Source organism: Sardina pilchardus, chromosome 4 (genome assembly GCF_963854185.1).
Source record: "Sardina pilchardus chromosome 4, fSarPil1.1, whole genome shotgun sequence".
NCBI classification, from domain to species: Eukaryota; Metazoa; Chordata; class Actinopteri; order Clupeiformes; family Clupeidae; genus Sardina; species Sardina pilchardus.
The window spans coordinates 26,582,524-26,608,454 of NC_084997.1; the positions used below are offsets into that span (position 1 = coordinate 26,582,524).

Here is a 25,931-nt window from a genome sequence, read left to right on the forward strand (position 1 = left end):
GTTCCCAAAGATGTAGTCATCCTTGTTCACCCTCTCCCTCTCATGCTCCATCCCCTCCCTCCACATCCCACTCTCTCCCTCTACTCCTCCTCCCTTCTCCTTTGTCTTCCTATATCTCTCCTCTCCTTTCTCCTTACTTCTCCTTTCTCTTCCTCTCACTCTCCCTCCTATCGTTCTACTTCCTCCACCCCTCTTTCTCTTCTTCTCACTCTCTCTCCTTGCTTCTCCCTTGTCTTCTTCCCACTCTGCCTCCCTTCTCCTTTATCTTCCTCCCTCTCTCTCTCTCCCTTCTCTTCTCTCACAACTTACATCCAAATGACAGTTAGTGGGAGTTTCAGAGTTCAACCCTTTACATCTGGGTGGGCAGACATTGCCTCTGTCTGGTTCCAACTGCTCACTACCTGGACTGATTTGACCTCTCTTTCTCTCTCTCTTGTTCACTGCTGCTGTCTGACAACAGGTTGACCATCCGACACATACTAGCGTGTTGTTCAGAGCATCCCAGAGGTGCTTAAACAACAGTCCAGGGCCACCCTGGCCACGAGTAGGCTACACCAGCTCACACCACTGATTTATTCAACGATTTCACGCTGATAGCACACTATTCCAAATGTAGACCTACACACTAGGGGAGCTACACCAGGCGCGTAACTGAAGCGTTCCATTCGCAAAGTGTATGTTGCAACAATTACAGTAATAATCACTTTAATCAATGGAAGAAGCTACACCAGATGAGACAGTGGCGCGTACAATAATAGAAAAAAAATAGACCAGTCTTCTAAAATGAATTTGTACACCTCGCGAACGTCAGTTACGCGCCTGGTGTAGCTCCCCTGTAAGATTAAGCCACATCACAGACATCCCAAGTCTCCCGGAAGTTCCGGGAGTCTTCCGGGAGACTGTGCTCAAAACCATGCACAGCATCTGTGTAGCGCGCACACGACAGGGAGGCAGAGCGAGAGACTGGGATACCTCCCTCAAATGACTTTTTGCAGGTTGGGATGCCTGCACATCTATGGATGAGTTAGAAAAACGGAATCCCATCCCTTTCACCCAGAGCTACTCTTTGCTGTAGACACCACACCATGACAAAGGGTCACCTCACCCAGAGAACATCATTGTGTGACTTCTTGTTTTTGTTGTTGACCCCTCTAGAGGGTGCCATCGAGCTGCACCAAGTGGCTCACAACTTGATGTCTGAAGTCATTTAGATTTTTTGTTTCTCATCGATCTACACACAATGCTCATGTACTCCACAAAAATACAGATGTTTGGCGTGCTTTCTATTTTTTTGATTAAAGACTGAAATATACCATTTACATAAGTAAATGACCCTTTGTTATGATGATTTGCATTGAAAACAGGCTAATAGGCTAACTGGAAAAAAACACCATGCCAATCTCTAGCTATGGTGAATGATGTGGGGCTATTTCAAGTCCAAAGGCCAAGGGAACTTGCTGGCTGGCTGGCTGGCTGTATCAGGATGCATATCCTGGATCCACAAAATAGCTGGCCTTTAAAAATAAAAACATATAAAAAAAATACTCCTGCTCCTATGGGAATTTAACATAAGGGTAAAATAATTCCATCCCCCTAGCATTTAAGGAAGAAATTTTTTTTTTATTTACGATACATTCTTCAATCACAAAGAAAATTTGTGTCCTTAGCGGTTTGATTTTTACTAATTTTTTTTTAAACTAAGGCATTAAGATCAATTGTCAAATGATGATTTTATATTCCTCTTTTTAGGCAACTTTAGCGTGGTATCAAATACACGTTCTCCCCACTGCACAGTATATGAGCTTGAGTCATTAATTTTGCTTGGTTATCTATTGGCTGCTGTGGGATGGCCAAAACCAACAGAGAGCTGAATGGAAAGTGCATGAATGTGTAAATATATTTGTCTTGCTTGGTGCTCATTAGCGACAAATAGTAAACACATTAGTCTTTATCTACTGCTCACTGGTAAATAGGCTATAAGGTTTATAACTGGACACATACAAACAATATAGGCAAGTGGGGCAAAACTCAGTAGTGCCTTTGGGGTATCCGGTACAACACATGCAGCACATGTCTGTCCCTACCCAATGTCCCTCCATGGCTGTGGAGTACTGCTCATGCCATCAATCAGGCTTGGTTATCCATCGGCTGAAGTGGGAAGACTACAATCACTGCTCACCACTACAGTGAATATAAAGTTTAAGGTTTTTAACCATAAACTTTGTGAGTAATAAATCCACTGACTAATGTTGGAATTAGGCATTGATGGATATATTTAATCCAAAAAGGTTTAGCCTACATTACACTGAATATGTAAGATAGTATGATTACAAACTGAGATGTAATGTTCTTTAGCCAATAACACCCATGTGGCACACAAATCTATAAATCATTCACATTCATGACCACAGTATTTGCAGCATGTACAGTAACTACTGACCCTTCATCGTTGCATCGTCATCATATACAATAGAATACACATAATCATAAAATCATTCTAATAGTTCAACAGAGTCATATGGGCGCAGTCTAGCTATTTTAGAAAAGTGTGTAGTGTGTGTATTTCATGAGAAGGTCCATCTTTCATGCATACTTAGCTGTGACAAAAATCCAGCAGAAATAGCACCTTTAGTATTGTTCTATAAGCAGGACAAATCACAGGACAAAATCTCGCTGTGGCTGCTTGGATGTCACTCCACTGTTTGGAATACAGTACTTCAAAAACATGGGTCAAGATTTTGATACTATCCCACTAAACATTAGACGTTTGATAGATGTGCAGATCATGTCCACCCCATTTGGACGTCAATAGGACTAGGTAACCTTTTTTGGATGCTATACAGAGGTCCTGTGGATGTCAATACGGCACGTTAGAAAAAAAAAGACGTCATCTGGCGTTACAGTCTAAACTTGGACGTCCAAAATACATCTCTTTGCACAGTGGAATACTTGAAATATAGGCTAAATATACAGTAGGGCCTTCAGTTGGATCTGGCATTGCATTCACCTCTTCCTTCACATACAGCATCTGAAAAGGTAAATAATGAAGTCATGAGATATTGTTCACCATTAAATATGGATCAGATTGCATAGGCTATACAGTGATATTACACTGCAATTCGATTGGGACTGCTGTGCTTCCAGTGAGTGCATTTCTAGCGTGCATGTCCAATATATTTGTTTTATCTCCCTCAACAATGGAATTCTCTTCTCTGATTGGCTGATGGGGTGGCCATTAACTTCGTTTATTATATGGCTCTCTAGAATGTTGAGGGAGCTCCCATTCACTTTGAATGGGCCTCTCAACGTTCTACCGGTCCGTTATATCTGCATATTGACCGCTCCGAAGGTATAATGACCGCTGCCAATGGCAACGGGTTCACTCCGCTAGTTGTTGCGGAAGCCACGAACTAGCCAAGTCATTGCTAAAGACACATTGAGATAAGTTGATTTTCTCGTTTTGGCAAGTAGCCATATAATAAGCGCGATAATGTAGGCCTAGCCTATAGAACGCCGGTCATTATCTGAAAATAATTCCCTTCAGTACGAAGCAAAACCCCTCCGCTGCGCGTCGGGGTTCTGTCCGTCCTGTCGGGAATTATTTTCCGATAATGACCGGCGTTCTATACATTATCCCTTACTTATTATATGGCTCTCTAGAATGTTGAGGGAGCTCCCATTCACTTTGAATGGGCCTCTCAACGTTCTACCGGTCCGTTATATCTGCATATTGACCGCTCCGAAGGTATAATGACCGCTGCCAATGGCAACGGGTTCACTCCGCTAGTTGTTGCGGAAGCCACGAACTAGCCAAGTCATTGCTAAAGACACATTGAGATAAGTTGATTTTCTCGTTTTGGCAAGTAGCCATATAATAAGCGCGATAATGTAGCCTATAGAACGCCGGTCATTATCTGAAAATAATTCCCTTCAGTAGCCTACGAAGCAAAACCCCTCCGCTGCGCGTCGGGGTTCTGTCCGTCCTGTCGGGAATTATTTTCCGATAATGACCGGTGTTCTGTCGAGTTGGGCTGCCTCGTCGAGATGAGCTACCGTAGCAGAATTCGATAGAACGTATCTGTTGAGATGGGCTACCTATCAAGTTGGGCTACCTACAGTAGTGGCACTGCCATTTTGTATTTTCAAACGATTTAGGGCCATTTATATAATAATATAATATGTTTTATGTACATTTACACCCAAACCCCAACATTAAAAATGCACATTTACAAATAAACAGGATTTTCCGGTCATTGGTAGTAAGACAAATGTGTTAAATCAGGCTCCAACCATAACCTCTAACGCTGATATTTACCACGTTATGTACAGTATTTTAGCCTACTTCCTGTTATCTGTGTTCATTCTTGGCAAAGCCATGAGATATCGATGGCTTTGATTCTGGGGAAGCTGTGGAACTTGCTGCTTAAACGATCTGTTGGAAACGACGACATCGAGGCATCAGGTGAGCTTATCCGTCATTTAACCAGAAATAATACACCGTTTCTTTAGTAATGTTATGATGGGTTATTCCGATTAGTTTAGCTAGCTAACAAGAACACATTTTACACGATGGGAAATCAGTCATTTATTTTAAATAATCGCCTACCTCGCTATTTATTTTTACATCATCGTTACACGACGACGTAGTAGACATTTATACATGTTGAGTCGACTAACTATCCACATCCTCGCTGTTTACATGGACGCTACCTCGGTGTTGAGAAAGGTAGCTTAAAATGACAGTCGTTTTACTCCCAACATTCGATTTTGACGGATTTTTCAAGTGCGCTTGCGCGGTAGCTCATCTCGACAAGTAGCTCAGATTGACAGAACACCGGCGTTCTATCCACGATATTCCGCAGCCCAACAATGGGTGTCGCCATGACACCGAGACGGTTTTCTATTTCCGGCGAAGCTGCATTGTATCTGTTTTAACGTGACGGTTTACGGTGCTTAACATATCATAACGCATATAAAAGTCAACTTTTCTATTTTATATCGGTTATATGTGATGCAGTATATACATGCTGAGGGCAGAATTGTCAACATTTCGAAAGAAATCTAAGTTGAGGCATAATCTAGTTTGCTATGGAGAACGCACATGTTAACAGAATGAACGGAAGTTGAAAACAGTATCGTAACCATCGCAACGATACATATTTCCGGGTTAAGGAAAGAGGTGGATAGCCTACATTATCCCTTACATAACCTGCTAGGCCTACCTGTGAAGTAGTTCCCGTATCACACTTGAATATTAATTCGCCAAACTCGTTGCGAAGTTTAAATGAACTGTCACGTTGCATCCAAGCTGAAATACAGACGTGCAGAACCATAGTAACATTGTAGCATATGACGGAGGTGGATTGTAGCTAGTTGGATGCCATGTAGGCTATAAAAGTAGCGATCTTTCAAAGTTAAAGTTAATCAGAATCCTGGGATATGCCCGCTTGACAACGGGAGAGATAGAACTAACGACTGGCTTTTGGCCGTAGCAACCAGCCATTTAGAACTAACGACTGGCCTTTGGCCATAGCAACCATCAATTTTAGAACTAGTAACGGCAGTTTTGTCCTGCAAGTAGAAAGTTGATATGTGGCGGAAAGTAGTCCCACAGTCAAGACAGTTTTAGCGATGTTAACGGACGCAACGGTGGAATAAAACTATGTTCTAAATATACAGGTTGTGAATACAAACGGGAGATAAGCGGGATAACGGCCTTCGAGGTCGACCGGTTCGATGGAAATAATGGCACGGCGGAGGTGCTTCGCACGTCGCCGGAGTTCTAGACCTCCACCTAGCCATTATTTCCATCGAACCGGTCACCTCGTCGGCCGTTATCCCTTACATAGTAACAGAGTAAAATTACATTTCACTGCTTCATCTGAGTCACTGATTGTTATTTTGCACCTTTGTTAGTGAAAAACTATTAATAAACTGATTTTACTTGTCTGTAGGCCTAGGCTACTCACCATGGGTATACTACTGTATGAAGGCCTACTGCACATTCCAGTCAATGTATTCTCTTTAGGATAAAAGTCCACACTTAGTGGTATTCTCACTGACACAAACATGTGAGTATTCCAAAGTAGCCTACTGTGTTAAAAACATACATTGTGGAAATTGATGCTTTATAATAGCCTACATTGTATCTAGTTAATAGCTAGCTCTTAGACTTACTGTTGTGCCAAGCAGCTATAATCCATTACTATATGAAATATAGAATGTACAAAATGTGACCTAAAAAATGTTAACTATTTTTAACATTGAGTGGCTTTTGATTGTAGATGCCCATCCCAAGTAACTTCAGCTGGGAAACATTTGAATTGTATGGCCAAAATAACCAGACATACAATGGTGAATTATATTTAAATAGAATAGAATATAGAATAAATCAGCTTTTTATCACCTCAAAAATATTGCCAAACTGAGAGGGCTAATGTCAAAACATGACTTAGAAAAACTCATTCATGCATTTATCTCTAGCAGGGTTGATTACTGCAATGGGCTTTTCACAGGCCTTCCTAAAAAGACTATCAAACAGCTTCAGATGATTCAAAATGCAGCAGCTAGGGTTCTCACAAAAACAAAAAGAACTGAGCACATTACTCCAATTCTTAAATCTCTGCACTGGCTTCCAGTATGTCACAGAGTTGACTTTAAAACACTACTAATTGTTTATAAATCAGTAAATGGAGCAGGACCTAAATACCTATCAGACATGTTTCAGCAGTACACACCTTCTCGTCCTCTGAGGTCTCAGGAGAAAAACCTCTTAGTAAAGCCTGCTGTTAGAACTAAACATGGCGAAGCAGCTTTTAGCTGCTATGCGGCTCAGCTTTGGAACCAACTTTCTGATGACATTAAAAAGGCCCCAACTGCAGCCTGTTTTAAATCTAGACTTAAGACCAAATTGTTCTCAGATGCTTTCTGCTAACTGTCTCTTAATTACTCCATCTGGAGTCTTTTATGTTAATTATTCCTTATTGATTTGATCTTGATTTATGCTTTGTTTTTATTTTCTATTATGATCTTTTTATTATTATTATTATTATTATTTTTATTACTATTACTCTTTGCCCATCTATGCTTTTATCTGCTATAATTACTGTTTGGTTTTTGTTTATGTAAAGCACATTGAATGACCTCTGTGTATGAAATGTGCTATATAAATAAACTTGACTTGACTTGACTTGACTTAAATATTTCATATACTCCCTGAATACATTTTGAAAAACAAAATATTATAATATTCACCTTCATTATCTCCCTGGGTGATAGCACTGGATTTTCAACCTCAGACCTCTGGTTCATCCCGTTGAGCCTGATCTGACAAGATACATTACACATAATAATATTATGCAACCGCACACTTAAATCTTTTGTTATAATAACATACGTGAAAGGACTTTTCACTATCCACTTTAAGAGTGTTAACGTATAAAACTGAGCACCTCAAATTGATCACATTGTTTTGACTGAATAATAAAGTCAACAGTTACTTATACGTTTAAGATAGTTACTCTAAAACATCTAATTTCCATTATGGATTCGATTAATATTGTACTCTCCAAAAGAAATACATTTCACAAAATATGTAATATTAATCTTTCACAAAACATAATGTATTTTGTTTACTGTTAGTTGTTGACAGTGGAAATTCTTCTGGCTGCTCTTGTCTCACGTGAGCTTCTCCTTGGAAGATACATTTCACAAGAATATCTTATTAAGCAACCACACACCCTTACATCTTTTGAAGTAACTATAAGCACTGTATGGGATTATGTTAACAATTATTTAAAAAAATAAAATAAACTGTGTTTAAACTTGATGCTAAATGAGACATGCATGACAAGCATGGATTTACAGTATAAATGAATAATGACCGTCTCCATTATTTCACCAATGACATTCACAACCACAGTAACTACATCTGTGTTATTTCAGGATTGCATTTAACAGTCAAAACATAACTGATTGCATCTTTCAAAAACATGTGTTCATGCATTTGTTGTGATTCCCACTGATAAACACTGTAACAAAATTGACAGAGACAAGTTTACTCATTTCAAACATCAGTGTTTGAAGAGACACCATACTATGCATACTCTTCTTTTTGATGCAACATGCGATTCCAATCAGGGCAGCCAAACCCGTGATAGATCCCAGGATAATGGCCAATTTAGCATCTGTAGCATCTGCGGATAAACGATCAAAATGTTCTTAATATAAAATACCAGGATTACCGGAATTAAACAAAACCCCTCCCTTGAAGATGTTTATCTTGTCAAGAGAAGGGAATCATTGTTCTAGAGATTTTACTTTTGAGAAAAAAAGACATGACACTTATTGTTGAGTAATCTGACCTGCAGAGAACAGCTCTCCCTCCCTGATGCTGCTGGTGTTCCAGCTCACTGGATTGCTGAAGTTACAGGTGTAGACCCCATTGAGTCCCTCAGTCTTCTCCACCATCAGCACAGACCCTCTCTCATTTCTCCCCTGGTTATCAGTCCAGCTGTACTCTGTGTGAGTACTATCTGCTCCTTTACAGGTGAAGTTACAGCCTTCCGGGTCACAGGCATGGCTGATATCTGGCTGAGAAACAGGTTCTGAGGAGGCATGCAAACGATGCCACATGAAAAGGCTAGTTTGAGTTTCTACTCATACCAGAGTATATGAGTGGTACCACATGTAAAGGCTATTCATCTGGGTTGAATTTCTACTCACCAGAGTCACAATTACACAGATTTATTTTCTCATTCTAACATTTTAACTACTGTTGATGATGCTTATAGCATCTGTTTAATCTCATATTCAGCAATAGACTATTATTTATCTATTTCATTCATGCGCTATGCTTGCTTATCACTTCCCAAACATTTTGAGATGTGCCAACTGAGTTATTGCAATATGACAAATACAAGATCCTTGTGATGGATGACATTTTCAGTATTTTAAATGTCATCCATCCAGCATTATAAGTGAATTTAGATTCACAGACTTTTCAATTAATCAAAAAAAAAGAAATAAAAACTCTTACCTAATACAGTCAGTTGATAAGACTTGGCTGTTTCTCTACCATTGATTTGAAGTGCATATCGGCCATGACATGTCGGCTGCAGGTCAGAGATAGTTAGAGCCCAGGTGTCCATGTTGAGTTTAGTCTTATTTAATCTAGTATAATACCTTGGCTCTGTGTCTCCCTTATCCCAATCTACAACTTTGTCTTTTTCACATGTCCACAAGACTGACACAACATGCACATTTGGGACCTCTCCATTTAGTTCAGTGGAATCATTCCTCAACGCGTGTTTTTGGATGCCAGCTGAAAGGATGAATGTTAAAAAAAATCATAAGGTTTATAGCTGTAGTGATTTGCTGAGAGGGAGAGGGGGAGGGAGCTGACTGTAAACCCTTTTTGATCTAATCCTATACAGTAGGTTCCAGTTGAAGCGTCCAAAACCAATGCAGATACTTTGAATTTAAAATGATTCAGACTTTATTGTAATGCTCTACAAAATGCTTACTTTTTATTTTCTATTTTTGTTTGTCCCCAAGTTAACATTAGCTCAAAGTTGTATTCTGTGCCAGTGGAAATGTCTTAGGAGTGTTCGCTATGCAGTTATTTCACTTGGACTAGAAGGAGAGAAGACTTAATCCATTTTCAAACCCGTTTATGTCACAATTTGTCACAAAACGCTGGCCCCTCCTATCGCTCTATCCTGTTTATGACCTTATCATGCACAATCATGCCTGCCATAGAAAAATCCAAATTCACATAATCTATTCTTATTTTACATTTGGAAATGGGGAAATGGCATGGCATCAGTTGTCAGTAATATGATTTTGAACAGTAAAACACAATTAACTTACCTGAGTGGGTCACAGACAGAAATTGAAGCAGCATTAAGATCAGAGTAAAACTCATCTTCGTCCAATATACCTGCCAGGTTACACAAGATTAGTTATGTAATGATTCCTAACCATTTCCTTGTCATTAAATTGAGATTATGTATTTCAAAACATTCTGAGAATGCATTAAAATGACAAATCAATGGTACTATTTTTTGCTGTGTATGTAAGGGATAATGGACAACCCGTAATTCAGTTGGTAAAAGTTAATGAGTGGCCTTTACGTGTCAAGGTACATTAACTTAATCGAGTCTAATATCCCACATATCGAAAATGACAAACTATACTCATTCACCTACCCGAGAAGGAGAATACTGATGGAAACAAGAGGCTGTGTGAATAGGCTTTCATTTGATTATGAATTGAGTTGTCGGTAGAGAGTAGTCTTGTTGAAATTGTGATGTTTTCAAAAGTCCAAATGTTGCGTTGTGTTGTAGCAAATGCGAAATGAAAAGAGTAGGAAGTCTTCAATTGGAAAAAAAAATTGTCTAACCGGTCTGTGAGGTATTAGGTAAGACTAGAGGGAGTGTCTGTTATAGTGTACACCATATTGGTGCTGTAAACCACACTCTGTAATGGTGTAATCTATCATTGTTCAAGAATATACTGTACATATATGGTTTATGTGTTTATTGTTTGTTTATATGTTTTTTTTATTAGTGTGTTCAATTACATTTTTGTGTTTATCAAACAATAGATAGTTAGACACTAGTGTTTCAGTGAGCTATATGATACATTGGTATCCAACTCCCTGTCTGTCTAGATCTCTTGTAGGCACAATATCAAAGTGACACTATGAATATAATGACGCTATAGTATGAAAAGAGCGGAACAAATGTTGTGGTCAATTTCCCTTCCTTCCATAAGTATTAATCTCAACTGAACTTGATATGTTCATCTAAGTGTTTGATCTACAGTATACAGTAACACTATTAATTCACAATGAACATAAGGGATTTGAAGGTTGCTGGTGTTGATTGCCACACATTCAATAGTGCTCTAACTTTAACCTAGACATCCAGACCCAGATCATGAAAGACTTAGGGTCTGGCTATGGGTAAATAAAAATGGCCCAACTTGAGGGGCAGCACCAAGCATGGTGGGCATCCAGACTTCGACACAATTGCATTACGACCAATGTTTACTGCCTGATTCCGGACTTTATCGCAGTGTTGTTGTCATCTGTTTAGCTCACCTCTGACCCGCCTATATCAGATTCACCAATGTGATTGGTACAGCTTGGCTCCAAGGACATGGGTAATACGCATCATTACTGATTGCCAGAGTGACTCGCTGAGCAAACTCAAATTGTGCTCTCGCAAGAACTCTGGATTTTCTGCCAATCAAGAGTAAAGCTGCATAATGTGTCTGATGTGCTAAACAAAGAATGTTTTGGGGGAGGTTCCAAACCCCTGGACGAGATACATCAGTTAATACTTCTGAAGGTAGATGCCCAGTCCACATTTACTCTAACTGCACCTGTGCTGTCATTACTGGATCTTTTTTTGCTGTCTCTCCTTTGACCAGCAGGTGGAGCACTGCTGCCACCATGGACTTTGTAGTTGAAGGCACGGTCAAGGAATTCCATACGCCCAGAGCAGCACGTTTGCTCTTGTGAATCCCTGGCCCGTCATTGGTTATAGTTATTCTGATGGAATCATACTTTGTGTTGTCTTCACCTTTGACTTTCGTCCTCCCTTCTATCGATGACTTCACACACAACTTTTGGACCATTTTACTTTGAACCATTAGATTAAAACCAGTGTCATCATCAGGGAGGGGGGAGAGAGAAAGGGGGGGAGAGAGAGAGAGAGAGAGAGAGAGAGAGAGAGAACTGTATGAGGCTGGATCAATGTAAAATGTTTGACTTCACTATCAGTATGAAGGTGTTTTGTGTCTCGTGTTAGACTTTCATGCTAACCATATATAGGCTTGTCTTCTCTCAGCTTTGATATCACATGGTGGTGATAGACCACAGTGACATACCACAGTGACATACGTTCATTGCTGTGTGCCTTTCAGGCTGTCCCTGGAGTTTCCCCTAGTGTGAATCATGCTTCTCAGGGCTACGCCCACGCTGTATCGCTGGGCTTCGGTTGCTCACATTTCTCTAACATCCTAGCATAAATGTCTGCTAGCACTAGTTATTTACAAGCTTTATACCACTGCTTGGTCAAATTTCCTATTGTGATGCGCTATTTGGAACGTGCATTATTTTTCGATATACCGCACGGCTATGAAGTAGTTCCCTTCTTTTGGGCTTATTACACTTGAATATTAATTCGCCAATGTGAATGTAACGGTAAAAACAGCAACGTTGTATCTAAGACAGCGGCAATATAAACGAGCGGGATAATCAACTCCGCACCGTGTGTTTCTAGGAAAACTAGATGTACCGCAAAGCGATACACAATATGACCGCCGCTCAGTCCTGCACATTCTCTCCACAAATATCAATCACGCTTTTGTTTCCATCGCCTACTCCATCCCCTATTGCAACTTTTATGTAAATGAGTGTGTGCATGTGTGCACTTGCTTTTGTGTATGAGTGCTTCTCTGTCTATGAGTGTGTGTGTGTGTGTGTGTGTGTGTGTGTAGTGTCTGCTTGTGTGTGTGTTTTATGTGTCACAATACACACAGATACCACAGAACACACACAGACACAGAGAGAGAGAGAGAGACAGAGAGAGAAAGAAAGAGAACACACACAGAATACACACAGAACATGCACATACACACACACATGCAAAAGCACACACGGGCAAACAGAAACACACCCATACACACACACACACACACACACACACACACACACACACACACACACACACACACACACACACACACACACACACACACACACACACACAGGCTATAGTACATCACACACACACTCACTTCTCAGCTCCGGTGGTCTCACAAAACATACTCAAAGATGTGTGTGTGTGTGTGTGTGTGTCTGTGTGCACTGTGCATCTGTGTTTGTGTGTGTGTGTGTGTGTGTGTGTGTACTGTGAATCTGTGTGTGTGTGTGTGTGTGAGTGTGAGGTGTGTGTAGGTGTGTGTGTGTGTGTGTGTACTGTGCATCTGTGTGTGAGTGTGAGGGTGTGTGTGTGCATGTGTGTGGGCGTGTTTGTGCATGTGTTTGTGTAATTTGTTATGTACATGTGTGTGCTGGTGCGTGTGTGTGTGTGTGTGTAGGTATGTGTCCGTGTGTGTGTGTGTGTATTTATGTGTGTGTGTGTGTGTGTGTGTGTGTGTGTAAAAAATTGATGTAATTTTACAGTAAAATATTACTAGAAATTACTGTATATTTAACTTTACAGTTAAACAATGTAATCTGCAATGCATGATGGGATATCAGACATATTACAGTCCACGGTTGTAAATTTACAATAAGATCATGGACATTTCACAACAGGTTCCCTTAATTTCCTGATTTGTCAGGCTTTGTAGGCTACCCAACGGCCAACAGGCACCCTGACGTCTAGAACTAGTCAAGGCTTTGACCACTATGTTGAGCATACTTTCATACTATTCTGGCATTACAACTTAAGTCCCTGCAAACAGTTTGGGTAAACATTTTAATGTAAGAGTGAATTTAAATACCAACAGTAGAATAATTTCCACGATCGTTTTCAATGGCTGCCTATCGTTGTTGATAAGCGCAGGCGCAAACGCAGCAATGCCCATCCCCCACCCGAGGTATCACGCAGTCAGAGCCCATTTATGGAGAGCCGGTCCACTCGCTATTACAGTTTTTTACGATTGTTTACACACTAAAATATTTTTTTTCACACAATTAGCTAAATTTTACTCCAAGGAGCAAAACACCTCCACAGATTTGCACAACATTACACACAATGTCTGCTTCACCCTTTTTGCAAAACATTACACACAGTGATTTGTAAAACTCTACACACATTTCCACACCTTAGACACAGATAAGGATTGTGAGGTTACTTCCTTGTCATTACAAAGCCCTGGATCGCCAATGACTACACTAATGAACGAATTGGATAATCACATCCACCAGGTGTGTAAGCACACATGTGCAAATTTGAAAACGCAGCACTCAGGTGTGCTATAGCCTACAGTCTTGTTGCTTTTGCAGTAGTTGCTCTTCAGAGTCAAAGTGTATGTACTTTATGCAGTAGTTTTTGTTTGTCTACAGATTTTATTTGTTCAATTGATTTCATTGTTGGTTGATTACTGTAACTGATTATGGTTAGAAATACTGTAAGTATTGAAAGAAATACTTGAAATATTCAGTCTACAGCAGTCTTCAGTGTTGTAGTGCAAGTGCAAGTTTATAGACCTATTTATGTACTTTCCCTATGTCGAACTAATCGAATGTTGTGGGTTTGTCACTATTTTTTCTAAATGATCCCTTACATAACAATGCCTGGGCAAAAATCTAGCACATGCTATTTCCTAATTTTTCTTTTTACAAATGTGTTTTGCATTTATCACTGCAGTGTGAAACTGGCTGCGATAGTGTCTGATCATTGAGGACTGTGTTTGTTAAATGACAACTAATAGCATTTTTACAAATAGGTGTATATGTTTTGACTGAAGTGTGTATGTTTTGACTGAAGTGTTTCATTTTGCAAAGAGTCTAGGAATTATGAAAACTGAGTGTGGCATTTGGATACCTGTGCTTAAATTTTGTTAAAAAGAACTCGGTTTGAAAAATTGTGTGTAAGCAATTGAAAAAAACTGTAACTCCATTGTACCTGCAGTTCCTGTTGCAGTTCCACTAGGGGCGATCACGAGCAAGTGATCAAACAATGGGGGTCTATAGGGCTCTATGGGGCTAGACGGCTAAATTGGTCTGTTTCACCTGATTGTCATTAAAAAATCGAAGATTGGAGTTTAGTTTCTGCAAGCTCATATGGGTTATAGGTCGAAAGTTGAATGAACAATTACTTATGGCCCTTTGGTTTTTCACAGGCATGGTCGTTGTTGCCCATAACACACTAGCACCCTGCTAATGAATGACGTCATTGACATGTTTGAAAGGCTTTTTAGAGCAATTAAGGGACTTAAAAAATCTAATACTCAACCGTGTGTATTTTCCATGACCCCCCTTTCACATGCAATATTCCGATTTCTACACAAAAAAAATATATCCAGAGAAAAGTGGATTTTAGGAGAAACTCCATTCACCTCCATTCATTCTCCACTTGCTCGCGATCGCCCTCTAGTTGCAGTACCATGCGGAAGTATTCAGCGAGTGGTCCTTCTCCCCTTATAGGAAAACCAGCGCCCCAAGTGGTTGCGTTCCTATCGAAGAGCAGCTCCAATGTTAAGTCCCATAGACCGACTTTTCAAAAAAATACTACGCAGATATACCAGCGATCTTATCCACCAAAAATATTTTTCAGTCTTCATGCTGTAATAATCTACTAACTGTGAAAATATCAGACCCTATTTCGCCTTAATTAAAAAAAAACGTAATTGCTCGTTTCATTTCATAAAAGGACTACAACTACAAGTGACGTGACACCCTTCCACGACGTTACTCGCCTAGCATGGTTTGTTTATTAGCCTGTTAGCTAGTTGGTCTATAGTAGACAATGCCAGCTCTTGTGTGAGTAGGAGCACAACACAAGTTATCCCAACATAAAGGTAATTACCACGCGGTTTACATCGCTCTGATGTAACTCCTGACTGTGCTCAATCTTCTTCTTCTTCAAAAAGTTCAAATTGCGGTTCACATCGGGTATATTTGTACATAGTGGCTAAAAATAGCGTTGCACCGCCACCTACTGGGGGGGGGGGGGGGGGGGGGGGGGGTAGCTCTTGCGAATCCAGGCCTTTGCGAATCCAGCCCTTTGCGGATACGAATCGGGTTGGAAAAAGGGGAACAAAGTCTCAAAATTACGTAAGCGGAAGCAGGGATTCATGCGCGTGTTGAGTGATCTGCAAATGCAGATTCAACACTTCACACAAGGAACGTAGGAGTCGCAAGTGACATTTCCAAACAGATGCGCATGCAAAACGTGAGATATGTTTACAAATCTGGTATGATTTAACTTGCAAGTTTCCAAACATTTGAACAAATCAATACACCTTTGAGCAAATCCCGATTTACAAGTCACAAATGTTGTCTTTGCGCTTGCAAATTTTGTCTTTGCGCTTGCAAATAATATCATTCATGTGGATCATGGTGCATGTGTATACAAATAATAATGAGACAAATCTATCTCCATATATAACCAGTCATTTGTATGGAAGCCCGTTTCCGCCACTTGGTGGAAAAAAACTGGCAGATAGTAAGTCATAATTATGAGATGCAAAGTCGTAATTATGAGATAGAAAGTCATAATTATGAGATAGAAAGTCATAATTATGAGATGCAAAGTCATAATTATGAGATAGAAAGTCATAATTATGAGATAAAAAGTCATAATTATGAGATAAAAAGTCATAATTATGAGATAGGAAAGTCGAAATTATGAGATAAAAAGTCATAATTATGAGATAAAAAGTCGAAATTATGAGATAGAAAGTCATAATTATGAGATAAAAAGTCGAAATTATGAGATAAAAAGTCATAATTATGAGATAAAAAGTCATAATTATGAGATAAAAAGTCGAAATTATGAGATACTTTCTCATAATTATGAGATAAAAAGTCATAATTATGAGATTATAATAAAGTCGTAATTAAGATTCTAAAGTCAAAATTTTGACTTTATTGGTTGGTAGCCTGCCTTGACCTCGCATCACTTCCTTCCCGTTCAAAACTGTTGCCGGCAGTGTTGCGCACGTTCACACTCTTCAGTAGCCGGCCTACCTAAATCTAACAAGTTAGGATTATTAAAACAATATTTGAGATGGGAAAGTGGTGCTAAATTTCTATAAACTTTATTCAGTGAACGGGTAAAGCCGTCTGTTTGTAAGCAAAATCAAGAAATGCGATCTTTTAGTTCTGTTTACCGTTACCTAGCAACCCCAACAACAAGTGACTAAATAATTAGTATTCTTCCATTTCATTTCAGCAGGGCGTAGTGCAGCGGGTTAATGACCGGTTTACCATGCCTGAGATGTGGGGTTCGACTTCCAGTGGACCTGCTGTTTTTTGCATATCAAAGTATGATCGATTACTTCTTTTTTCTTAGATGACGTTGCCTCGCGGCAAATAAGAGTTTGTGCTTTTTGAACCTATAATATATGACAGGTTCAAAAAGCACAAACTCTTATTTGCCGCGAGGTAAAGTCATCTAAGAAAAAAGAAGTAATCGATCGTACTTTGACATGCAAAAAGCAACAAGTCTACTGGGAGTCGAACCCTACATCTCCGGCATGGTAAACCAATCATTAACCGACTGCACTACGCCCTGCTGAAATGTAATAGAAGAATACTAATTATTCATTCACTTGTTGTTGGGGTTGCTAGGTAACGGTAAACAGAACTAAAAGATCGTATTTCTTGATTTTGCTTACAAACGGACGGCTTTACCCGTTCACTGAATAAAGTTTATGGAAATTTAGCACCACTTTCCCATCTCAAATATTGTTTTAATAATCCTAACTTGTTAGATTTAGGTAGGCCGGCTACTGAAGAGTGTGAACGTGCGCAACACTGCCGGCAACAGTTTTGAACGGGAAGGAAGTGATGTGAGGTCAAGGCAGGCTACCAACCAATAAAGTCAAAATTTTGACTTTAGAATCTTAATTACGACTTTATTATAATCTCATAATTATGACTTACCATCTCATAATTATGAGAAAGTATCTCATAATTTCGACTTTTTATCTCATAATTATGACTTTTTATCTCATAATTATGACTTTTTATCTCATAATTTCGACTTTTTATCTCATAATTATGACTTTCTATCTCATAATTTCGACTTTTTATCTCATAATTACGACTTTTTATCTCATAATTATGACTTTTTATCTCATAATTTCGACTTTCCTATCTCATAATTATTACTTTTTATCTCATAATTATGACTTTTTATCTCATAATTATGACTTTTTATCTCATAATTTCGACTTTTTATCTCATAATTATGACTTTGCATCTCATAATTATGACTTTTTATCTCATAATTATGACTTTCTATCTCATAATTACGACTTTGCATCTCATAATTATGACTTAGTATCTGCCAGTTTTTTTCCACCAAGTGGCGGAAACGGGTTTCCATACATTTGTGATTTGCACCCCCATGGTAAAAATTGAAAATGCAATATAATATTGCTTTAATTGCCCCTATCCTCAGATGAGATGTTATGAACTGCACCAAATTTCATGTGTATGATTAACCTTACACCCTCTGGGAGTTTGCCAAGATTTGTGGAATTTCATCCATGGGGGGCTATAAAATAAATGGATTTATGTGTACATTCAGGACTGTATACCCATCGGCCTGTAGATGGTGGTATTAACCCTCTGGCGTCTAAATCCCCCCCTGGGGATTTGAAAAACAGTCCCAAACATCTCAATCTCTACTAGTTTTTGTCCTAGAAACATAATTTATAAGTGACACCATTAGAAACCTTTCATCAACTAGTTTCCAAATGAAGATATAAAAGAGAGTTGCTCTGGGTGCAACAAACATGCAGGAACACACACACACACACACACACACACACACACACACACACACACACACACACACACACACACACACACACATAAATGCACACACACACACGCATACCTACACACAGACGCACCACTACATACACACATGTACATAAAACATTACACAAACACATGCACAAACACGCCCACACGCATGCACACATACACCCTTACACACACACACACACACCTACACACACACACACACACACACACACACACACACACACACATAGCCTGTGTGTGTGGGTGCGTTTATGTGTGCCCATCTGTGTGTTTGCATGTGTGTACAGTATATGTGTGTATGTGCATGTTCTGTGTGTGTTCTCTTTCTTTCTCTCTCTCTCTCTCTCTGTGTCTGTGTGTGTTCTGTGTTATCTGTGTGTATTCTGTGTGTGTTCTCTCTTTCTCTCTCTCTCTTTCTGGGTGTGCAGTTGATTATCCCTTACTTAACACACTTGTCTGTGAGGTTTGTGACACTTTGCATTAATTTCTGTTCTCAGGCATTTGCTCCATTCCTCTGGCCAGTGGGTGGAGTGTGGGCATGACCACAGGCCTTTATCCGACGACACAATTCAGCACACAATCAGAAACGCTTTTGTCAACATCCCCTTTTTGCTCCTTATCCGCTCTGCTGCGTTTCCTGTCACAGACGTCTCCTATTTGAATTTCTAAGACTTTAGCCCTATTCGGACGGAACTTATTTTACAGGGGGATGTAGAGTAATTCAGGTTTATCACATGACCTCTGTAATGTAAATGTCCAATTCGGACGGGATTTGAAATCTCTGTAATTTTATTTGACATGGAAGGAGTAACTACTTTTACGTTCTGCTGCCACATCTTTGTCGCCGTGCACGTGAGACTATGCGTCAGTTGCGTGCAGCATTTTCAGATTTCAAAGACTACACAAGTTGGTTAAACTAGCGAACGTTGGCTTTATGTTATGCCATAAGTACTTTGAAATTGCTAACAATATCATGCCATTAGGCAAACTAGCTAACGTCCTATTTGAAGCTGCACAGCATGTTGTGTTTTCCTTCAGACTATGGTGGAATTGTTTTTAAATCAGGATGTGACGAAATATTACAGACATCTTTACAGAGGGTCGCGTTCGCACGGGATTAATATTACCTATGGTATTTTCTCCGGACCGTTTTACAGAAGGTAAAAGTGGCTGTATATGGCCCCAGCCCAGGTTCGATTCCCGCCCCGTGGTCCTTTCCGGATCCCGGCATAAAAGCCCAAAAAATATACTTTAAAAAAAAAAAAGTGGCTGTATATTTCACCGACATACTCCGTTATGTTTACTGATAAGGCGCGTCCGGACGTGACTAAATTCCCTGGTAATTATTACTTTACCTCATGTCACCCCATAAAACTAATCCCGTCCGAATAGGCCTTTTGAATCAGTGTACCAAATGTATTCCAGTGAGTGGACTGGTGATGCAGCCATGTTGCCCTCTGTGAACTTCTACAGGCCTGGGTCTGCTAGGTATTTTACAAAAAAAAAAAGCTCAATATGATATAGGCTAATATAAAGGTCATGTGTTTTCATATTCAAAACTATAAGTTAAATACAAGGTGTAAAAAGTCTAGTATCATGTTCCTCCTGAAAGAATGACACTTCCCTTTTTCTGTTTTTATATTTCTTGGTATGTTTGCCTTTACACCATACCAGGAAACAAGTGGGAGAGAGAAATGTAGCTGAGGTTTGGTGACCGCTGGTTATAGATTCAAACTCAGATCCCCACGGGCACTAGGACCCATATGTGTCCACTTACACTTCAGCTTTCCCTCCTCCTCATGTTCAGAAGACACTATGTGTCATAGGGTAGTCATGGTACAAGAGGAATAGACACAGCAGAGATGAAGCAAATAAGGGTGTAAAACAACGGGGATTTATTTTAACAATAATGTCCAAATGATCTTTGTGCAAAACAGTGTACAGAAAAGAAGAAACACAAAACGCTAACAAAGCAAAATGCAATGAGTGGAGTAACACATTTGCACACATTGCAGCAGCCCATTGAGTATGTACATCTGGGTGGGGAGGCAATGCCTCTGGTTCCAACTGCTCACTACCTGGACTGATTTTATTCTCTCTCTCTCTCTCTCTCTCTCTCTCTCTCACGCACACACACACACACACACACACACACACACACACACACACCAGGACATGGTACATAAGGCATCATCAAAGTATCTCTGTCTAGGCTACTCTGATGTCTGATGTCAATGTGCGTTGGATAGACAGCTCCACAGTCGCACACACGCACTCACGCACACACACACACACACACACACACACACTGCAATGGGGGCATTCTTCAGTCTGTAAGCCTGGTGGGTCCTGCTGCTCTTTTAATTCCCCTGTCTCTCTTACTTCACCCCAGTATGGCACTTTATTTGTTCACTGCTGCTGTCTGACAACAGGTTGACCATCCGACACATACTAGCATGTTGTTCAGAGCATCCCAGAGGTGCTTACAGTAAACAACAGTCCAGGGCCACCCTGGCCACGAGTAGGCTACACCAGCTCACACCACTGATTTCACGCTGATAGCACACTATTCCAAATGTAGACCTACACACCTAGAGGGGAGCTACACCAGGCGCGTAACTGAAGCGTTCCGTTCGCAAAGTGTATGTTGCAACAATTACAGTAATAATCACTTTAATCAATGGAAGAAGCTACACCAGATGAGACAGTGGCGTGTACAATAATAATAATAAAAAAAATAGACCAGTCTTCTAAAATGAATTTGTACACATCGCGAACGGAACGCTCAGTTACCCGCCTGGTGTAGCTCCCCTGTAAGATTAAGCCACATCTATATGGATGATTTAGAAAAACGGAATCCCAACCCTTTCACCCAGAACTACTCTTTGCTGTAGACACCACACCATTTAATTTCTTCCAGTTATCCTCCCAATGCTCGTCATAAGTACCTTTCCTCTTTCCTACACAGAGCTGTTAAGACTACATGTTTTTTTTTTTTTTTTTTTTTTTTTAAAGTATATTTTTTGGGCTTTTGTGCCTTTAATTCTGACAGGACAGTAGAGAGAGACAGGAAGCGAATGGGTGAGAGAGTCGGGGTGGGATCCGGAAAGGACCTCGGGGCGGGAATCGAACCCGGGTCGCCGGCGTGCGGTGCAGGTGCCCCAGCCAGTTGTGCCACGGCTGGGGCCAAGACTACATGTTTTGAACTCTAAACAGTTGCGTCTTCTCGTGAATCACATCTCCCTTTATTTCTGCCAAGCTGATGCCACAATGGACTCTTCCCTTTTGCGTATATGATAAAGGGTCACCTCACACATCATTGTGTGACTTCTTGTTTTTGTTGTTGACCCCTCTAGAGGGCGCCATCGAGCTACACCAAGTGGCTCACAACTTCACTCTCTATAGGCTACTCTGATGTGTGAAGTCAATTAGATTATGTTTTGTTTCTCATTCATCTACACACAATGCTCATGTACTCCACAAAAATTTGGCGTGCTTTCTATTTTTTTAATTAAAGACTGAAATATCCCATTTACATAAGTATTCAGACCCTTTGTTATGATGATTTGCATTGAGCCCACTGAGCATCAAACAGGCTAATAGGCTAACTGGAAAAAACACCATGCCAATCTCTAGCTACAGTGAAGGTAATGATGTGGGGCTATTTTAATTCCAAAGGCCAAGGTAACTTTATGAGGATGCATATCCTGGATCCACAAAATAGCTGGCCTTTAAAAATAAAAACATATATAAAAAAAATACTCCCGCTCCTATGGGAATTTAACATAAGGGTAAAATACTTCCTTCCCCCTAGCATTTAAGGAAGAAAATGTGTGTCCTTAGCGGTTTGATTTTTACTCATTTTTTTTAAACTAAGGCATTAAGATCAATTGTCTAATGATGATTTTATATTCCTCTTTTTAGGCAACTTAAGCGTGGTATCAAATACATGTTCTCCCCACTGTTTATACGGTATATGAGCTTGAGTCATTAATTTTGCTTGGTTATCTATTGGCTGCTGTGGGATGGCCAAAACCAACAGAGAGCTGAATGGAAAGTGCATGAATGTGTAAATATATATTTGTCTTGCTTGGTGCTCATTAGCGACAAACAGTAAACATTAGTCTTTATCTACTGCTCACTGGTAAATAGGCCATAAGGTTTATAACTGGGCACATGCAAACAATATAGGCAAGTGGGGCAAAACTCAGTAGTGCCTTTGGGGTATCCGGTACAGCATGCATGCAGCGCGTGTCTGTCCCTACCCAATGTCCCTCCATGGCTGTGGAGTACTGCTCATGCCATCAATCAGGCTTGGTTATCCATCGGCTGAAGTGGGAAGACTACAATCACTGCTCACCACTACAGTGAATATAAAGTTTAAGGTTTTTTTAACCATAAACTTTGTGAGTAATAAATCCACTGACTAATGTTGGAATTAGGCATTGATGGATATATTTAATCCAAAAAGGTTTACATTACACTGAATATGTAAGATAGTATGATTACAAACTGAGATGTAAATGTTCTTTAGCCAATAACACCCATGTGGCACACAAATCTATAAATCATTCACATTCATGACCACAGTATTTGCAGCATGTACAGTAACTACTGACCCTTCATTGTTGCATCGTCATCATATACAATAGAATACACATAATCATAAAATCATTCTAATAGTTCAACAGAGTCATATGGGCGCAGTCTAGCTATTTTAGAAAAGTGTGTAGTGTGTGTATTTCATGAGAAGGTCCATCTTTCATGCATACTTAGCTGTGACAAAAATCCAGCAGAAATAGCACCTTTAGTATTGTTCTATAAGCAGGACAAATCACAGGACAAAATCTCGCTGTGGCTGCTTGGATGTCACTCCACTGTTTGGAATACAGTACTTCAAAAACGTGGGTCAAGAAGATTTTGATACTATCCCACTAAACATTAGACGTTTGATAGATGTGCAGATCATGTCCACCCCATTTGGACGTCAATAGGACTAGGTAACCTTTTTTGGATGCTATACAGAGGTCCTGTGGATGTCAATACGGCACGTTAGAAAAAAAAGACGTCATCTGGCGTTACAGTCTAAACTTGGACGTCGAAAATACATCTCTTTGCACAGTGGAATACTTGAAATATAGGCTAAATATACAGTAGCCTAGGGCCTTCAGTTGGATCTGGCATTGCATTCACCTCTTCCTTCACATACAGCATCTGAAAAGGTAAATAATGAAGTCATGAGATATTGTTCACCATTAAATATGGATCAGATTGCATAGGCTATACAGTGATATTACACTGCAATTCGATTGGGACTGCTGTGCTTCCAGTGAGTGCATTTTTAGCGTGCATGTCCAATATATTTGTTTTATCTCCCTCAACAATGGAATTCTCTTCCCTGATTGGCTGATGGGGTGGCCATTAACTTCGTATAACCTGCCAGATGCCCGCTTGACAACGGGAGAGATAGAACTAACGACTGGCTTTTGGCCGTAGCAACCAGCCATTTAGAACTAACGACTGGCCTTTGGCCATAGCAACCATCAATTTTAGAACTAGTAACGGCAGTTTTGTCCTGCAAGTAGAAAGTTGATATGTGGCGGAAAGTAGTCCCACAGTCAAGACAGTTTTAGCGATGTTAACGGACGCAACGGTGGAATAAAACTATGTTCTAAATATACAGGTTGTGAATACAAACGGGAGATAAGCGGGATAACGGCCTTCGCACGTCGCCGGAGTTCTAGACCTCCACCTAGCCATTATTTCCATCGAACCGGTCACCTCGTCGGCCGTTATCCCTTACAAGCCTGGGAGAGAGAGTTCTGGCAAAGGATTCTAATCGGAATTGTGATGTCATAATCACAATGTTAAGTCTATGGGGAATTTTTTATAGTTTTAATCAGAGCCATATAAAGAGAGAGTTGCGACAACCCGGGTACAGAAAATTCGGTTTGTGACGTGGTTCGTGTAACTTCAAGTAGTTCAAATCATATTCAAATAGTTCCCGGAAGCAATTTTGACTGTTCGTTAGAATCATAAAATAACCGTCTTTTACTGTCTGTTAACGAGTGTTCGATCCTAACTTCCGGGAACTATTGTTGAGAAAATATGGAACCTTAGCGTCAATGGACTCTCTCTTTATATGGCTCTGGTTTTAATTAAATAGTTTTAAAAAGTTTCAAAGTTGAACAATATATAGCTGAAGTCACCTAAGTGAGATCTACGCGACACAGTTTGAATGAAGTTTCAAAGTTAAACCGTTGAAGCCGCATTAAACGCATAAATTCGTTAGAAGAAAAATAATAAGAAGAATAGTTGGAATAACAATAGAGTGCATTTTTCATGCACTCTAATAAGAAGAAGACCGAGGAAGAACAGTAGTTTTTCAGATCTTCATGCACTCTAATAACTAGAAATGCAATTCCAAGGAATTACCAGTGCATGAAATTGCAAAAAATGTAGATGTGGCTACTAAGGTGTAGCTAGGGTAAACATGGTGGTTGCATAGTTTAAAGAGAGTTGATAGTGTTAAGGTAGACATTTTAAAGCTTAAACATTCCTGTTCTAACTTAACTAATGATTTCTAACAGGTATTCTAAAATGTTAACTATGCTAACAGTGCTAACAAGGTTGATAAGTTAACTTAGCTGATGATTTCTAGCAGAAATGCTAAAAATGCTAACTATGCTAACATTGCTAACTATGTTTACAATGCTAACCACGTTGATTAGCTAACTTAGCTAATAATTTTAGCAGTTGTGTTAAAAATGCTAACTATGCTAACAATGCTAACCAGGTTGATTAGCTAACTTAGCTAATCATTTTTAGCAGTTATGTTAAAAATGCTAACCATGCTAACAATGCTAACTTGCTAGTGAGGACTTTTATTTTGAAACATTAGTTGCTAGGGTATCCATGGTGCCCACTATCAGGAATAAAGAAGTTACTGTAGTATAATCATGTTGGTTGCTATAGAAACTGTCAAAAACGCTTAATTTTAATGGTTGCTATGTTGGTTGCTAGGTACATGGAGGTTTCATTTAGTTGACTTGAGGCATAGTTGATGATAACTGACAGTTGGAATGGTTGAACAGTTAAATAGTTGAGTAGTTTCAGCGGTTAAATGATTTAATAGTGTATTATTGCAGTGAGGACTTTTATTTTGAAACAGTTGTGGACAGAGGAAACAGTTTCACAGGATATGTAGTCTTCACATAGAGATTGTATGCTTAAAGCCTGAGAGAGAGAGAGAGAGAGAGAGAGAGAGAGAGAGAGAGAGAGAGAGCTGCTGCATGTGGAGCTGGCCACCTGGCATAAGATTCTAATTGCCCTATTATGATGTCATAATCGCAATGTTAAGTCTATGGGGAAATTTTAATAGTTTTTATTTCATAGTTTAAAAAGTTTAAAA

The 25,931-nt window shown here is 39.7% G+C and overlaps 1 protein-coding gene across 3 annotated transcripts; it reads right to left on the reverse strand.

Moving 5' to 3' along the window:
• Nucleotides 1-2,255: 2,255 nt before the first annotated feature.
• LOC134077864 (carcinoembryonic antigen-related cell adhesion molecule 1-like) lies at nucleotides 2,256-10,347 on the reverse strand. 3 transcript variants are annotated; one of them, XM_062533501.1, is made up of 8 exons: nucleotides 10,209-10,347; nucleotides 9,871-9,940; nucleotides 9,038-9,322; nucleotides 8,364-8,588; nucleotides 8,097-8,195; nucleotides 7,636-7,692; nucleotides 7,255-7,326; nucleotides 2,256-3,028 (listed from the first exon to the last, which is right to left on the reverse strand). In XM_062533501.1, exons 2-7 carry the CDS (start codon nucleotides 9,923-9,925, stop codon nucleotides 7,295-7,297), a joined length of 753 nt encoding a protein of 250 aa, XP_062389485.1. In that variant the 5' UTR covers nucleotides 9,926-9,940; nucleotides 10,209-10,347; the 3' UTR covers nucleotides 2,256-3,028; nucleotides 7,255-7,294. The 3 variants fall into 3 exon arrangements, with proteins under 3 accessions (XP_062389485.1, XP_062389484.1, XP_062389483.1); XM_062533500.1 differs by having other exon boundaries at nucleotides 8,106-8,195; nucleotides 8,364-8,606; XM_062533499.1 differs by having other exon boundaries at nucleotides 8,364-8,606.
• Between the last annotated feature and the right edge of the window lie 15,584 nt (nucleotides 10,348-25,931).

Coding starts and splice junctions, on each gene's coding strand:
- LOC134077864 (XM_062533499.1), bottom strand. CDS start 9,925: ATGAGTTTTACTCTGATCTTAATGCTGCTTCAATTTCTGTCTGTGACC. Junction 8,196..8,363: donor GGGAGAGCTGTTCTCTGCAG/GTCAGATTACTC, acceptor GTTTATCCGCAG/ATGCTACAGATGCTAAATTG. Junction 7,327..7,635: donor TCCACTGTCAACAACTAACA/GTAAACAAAATA, acceptor GTATCTTGTCAG/ATCAGGCTCAACGGGATGAA.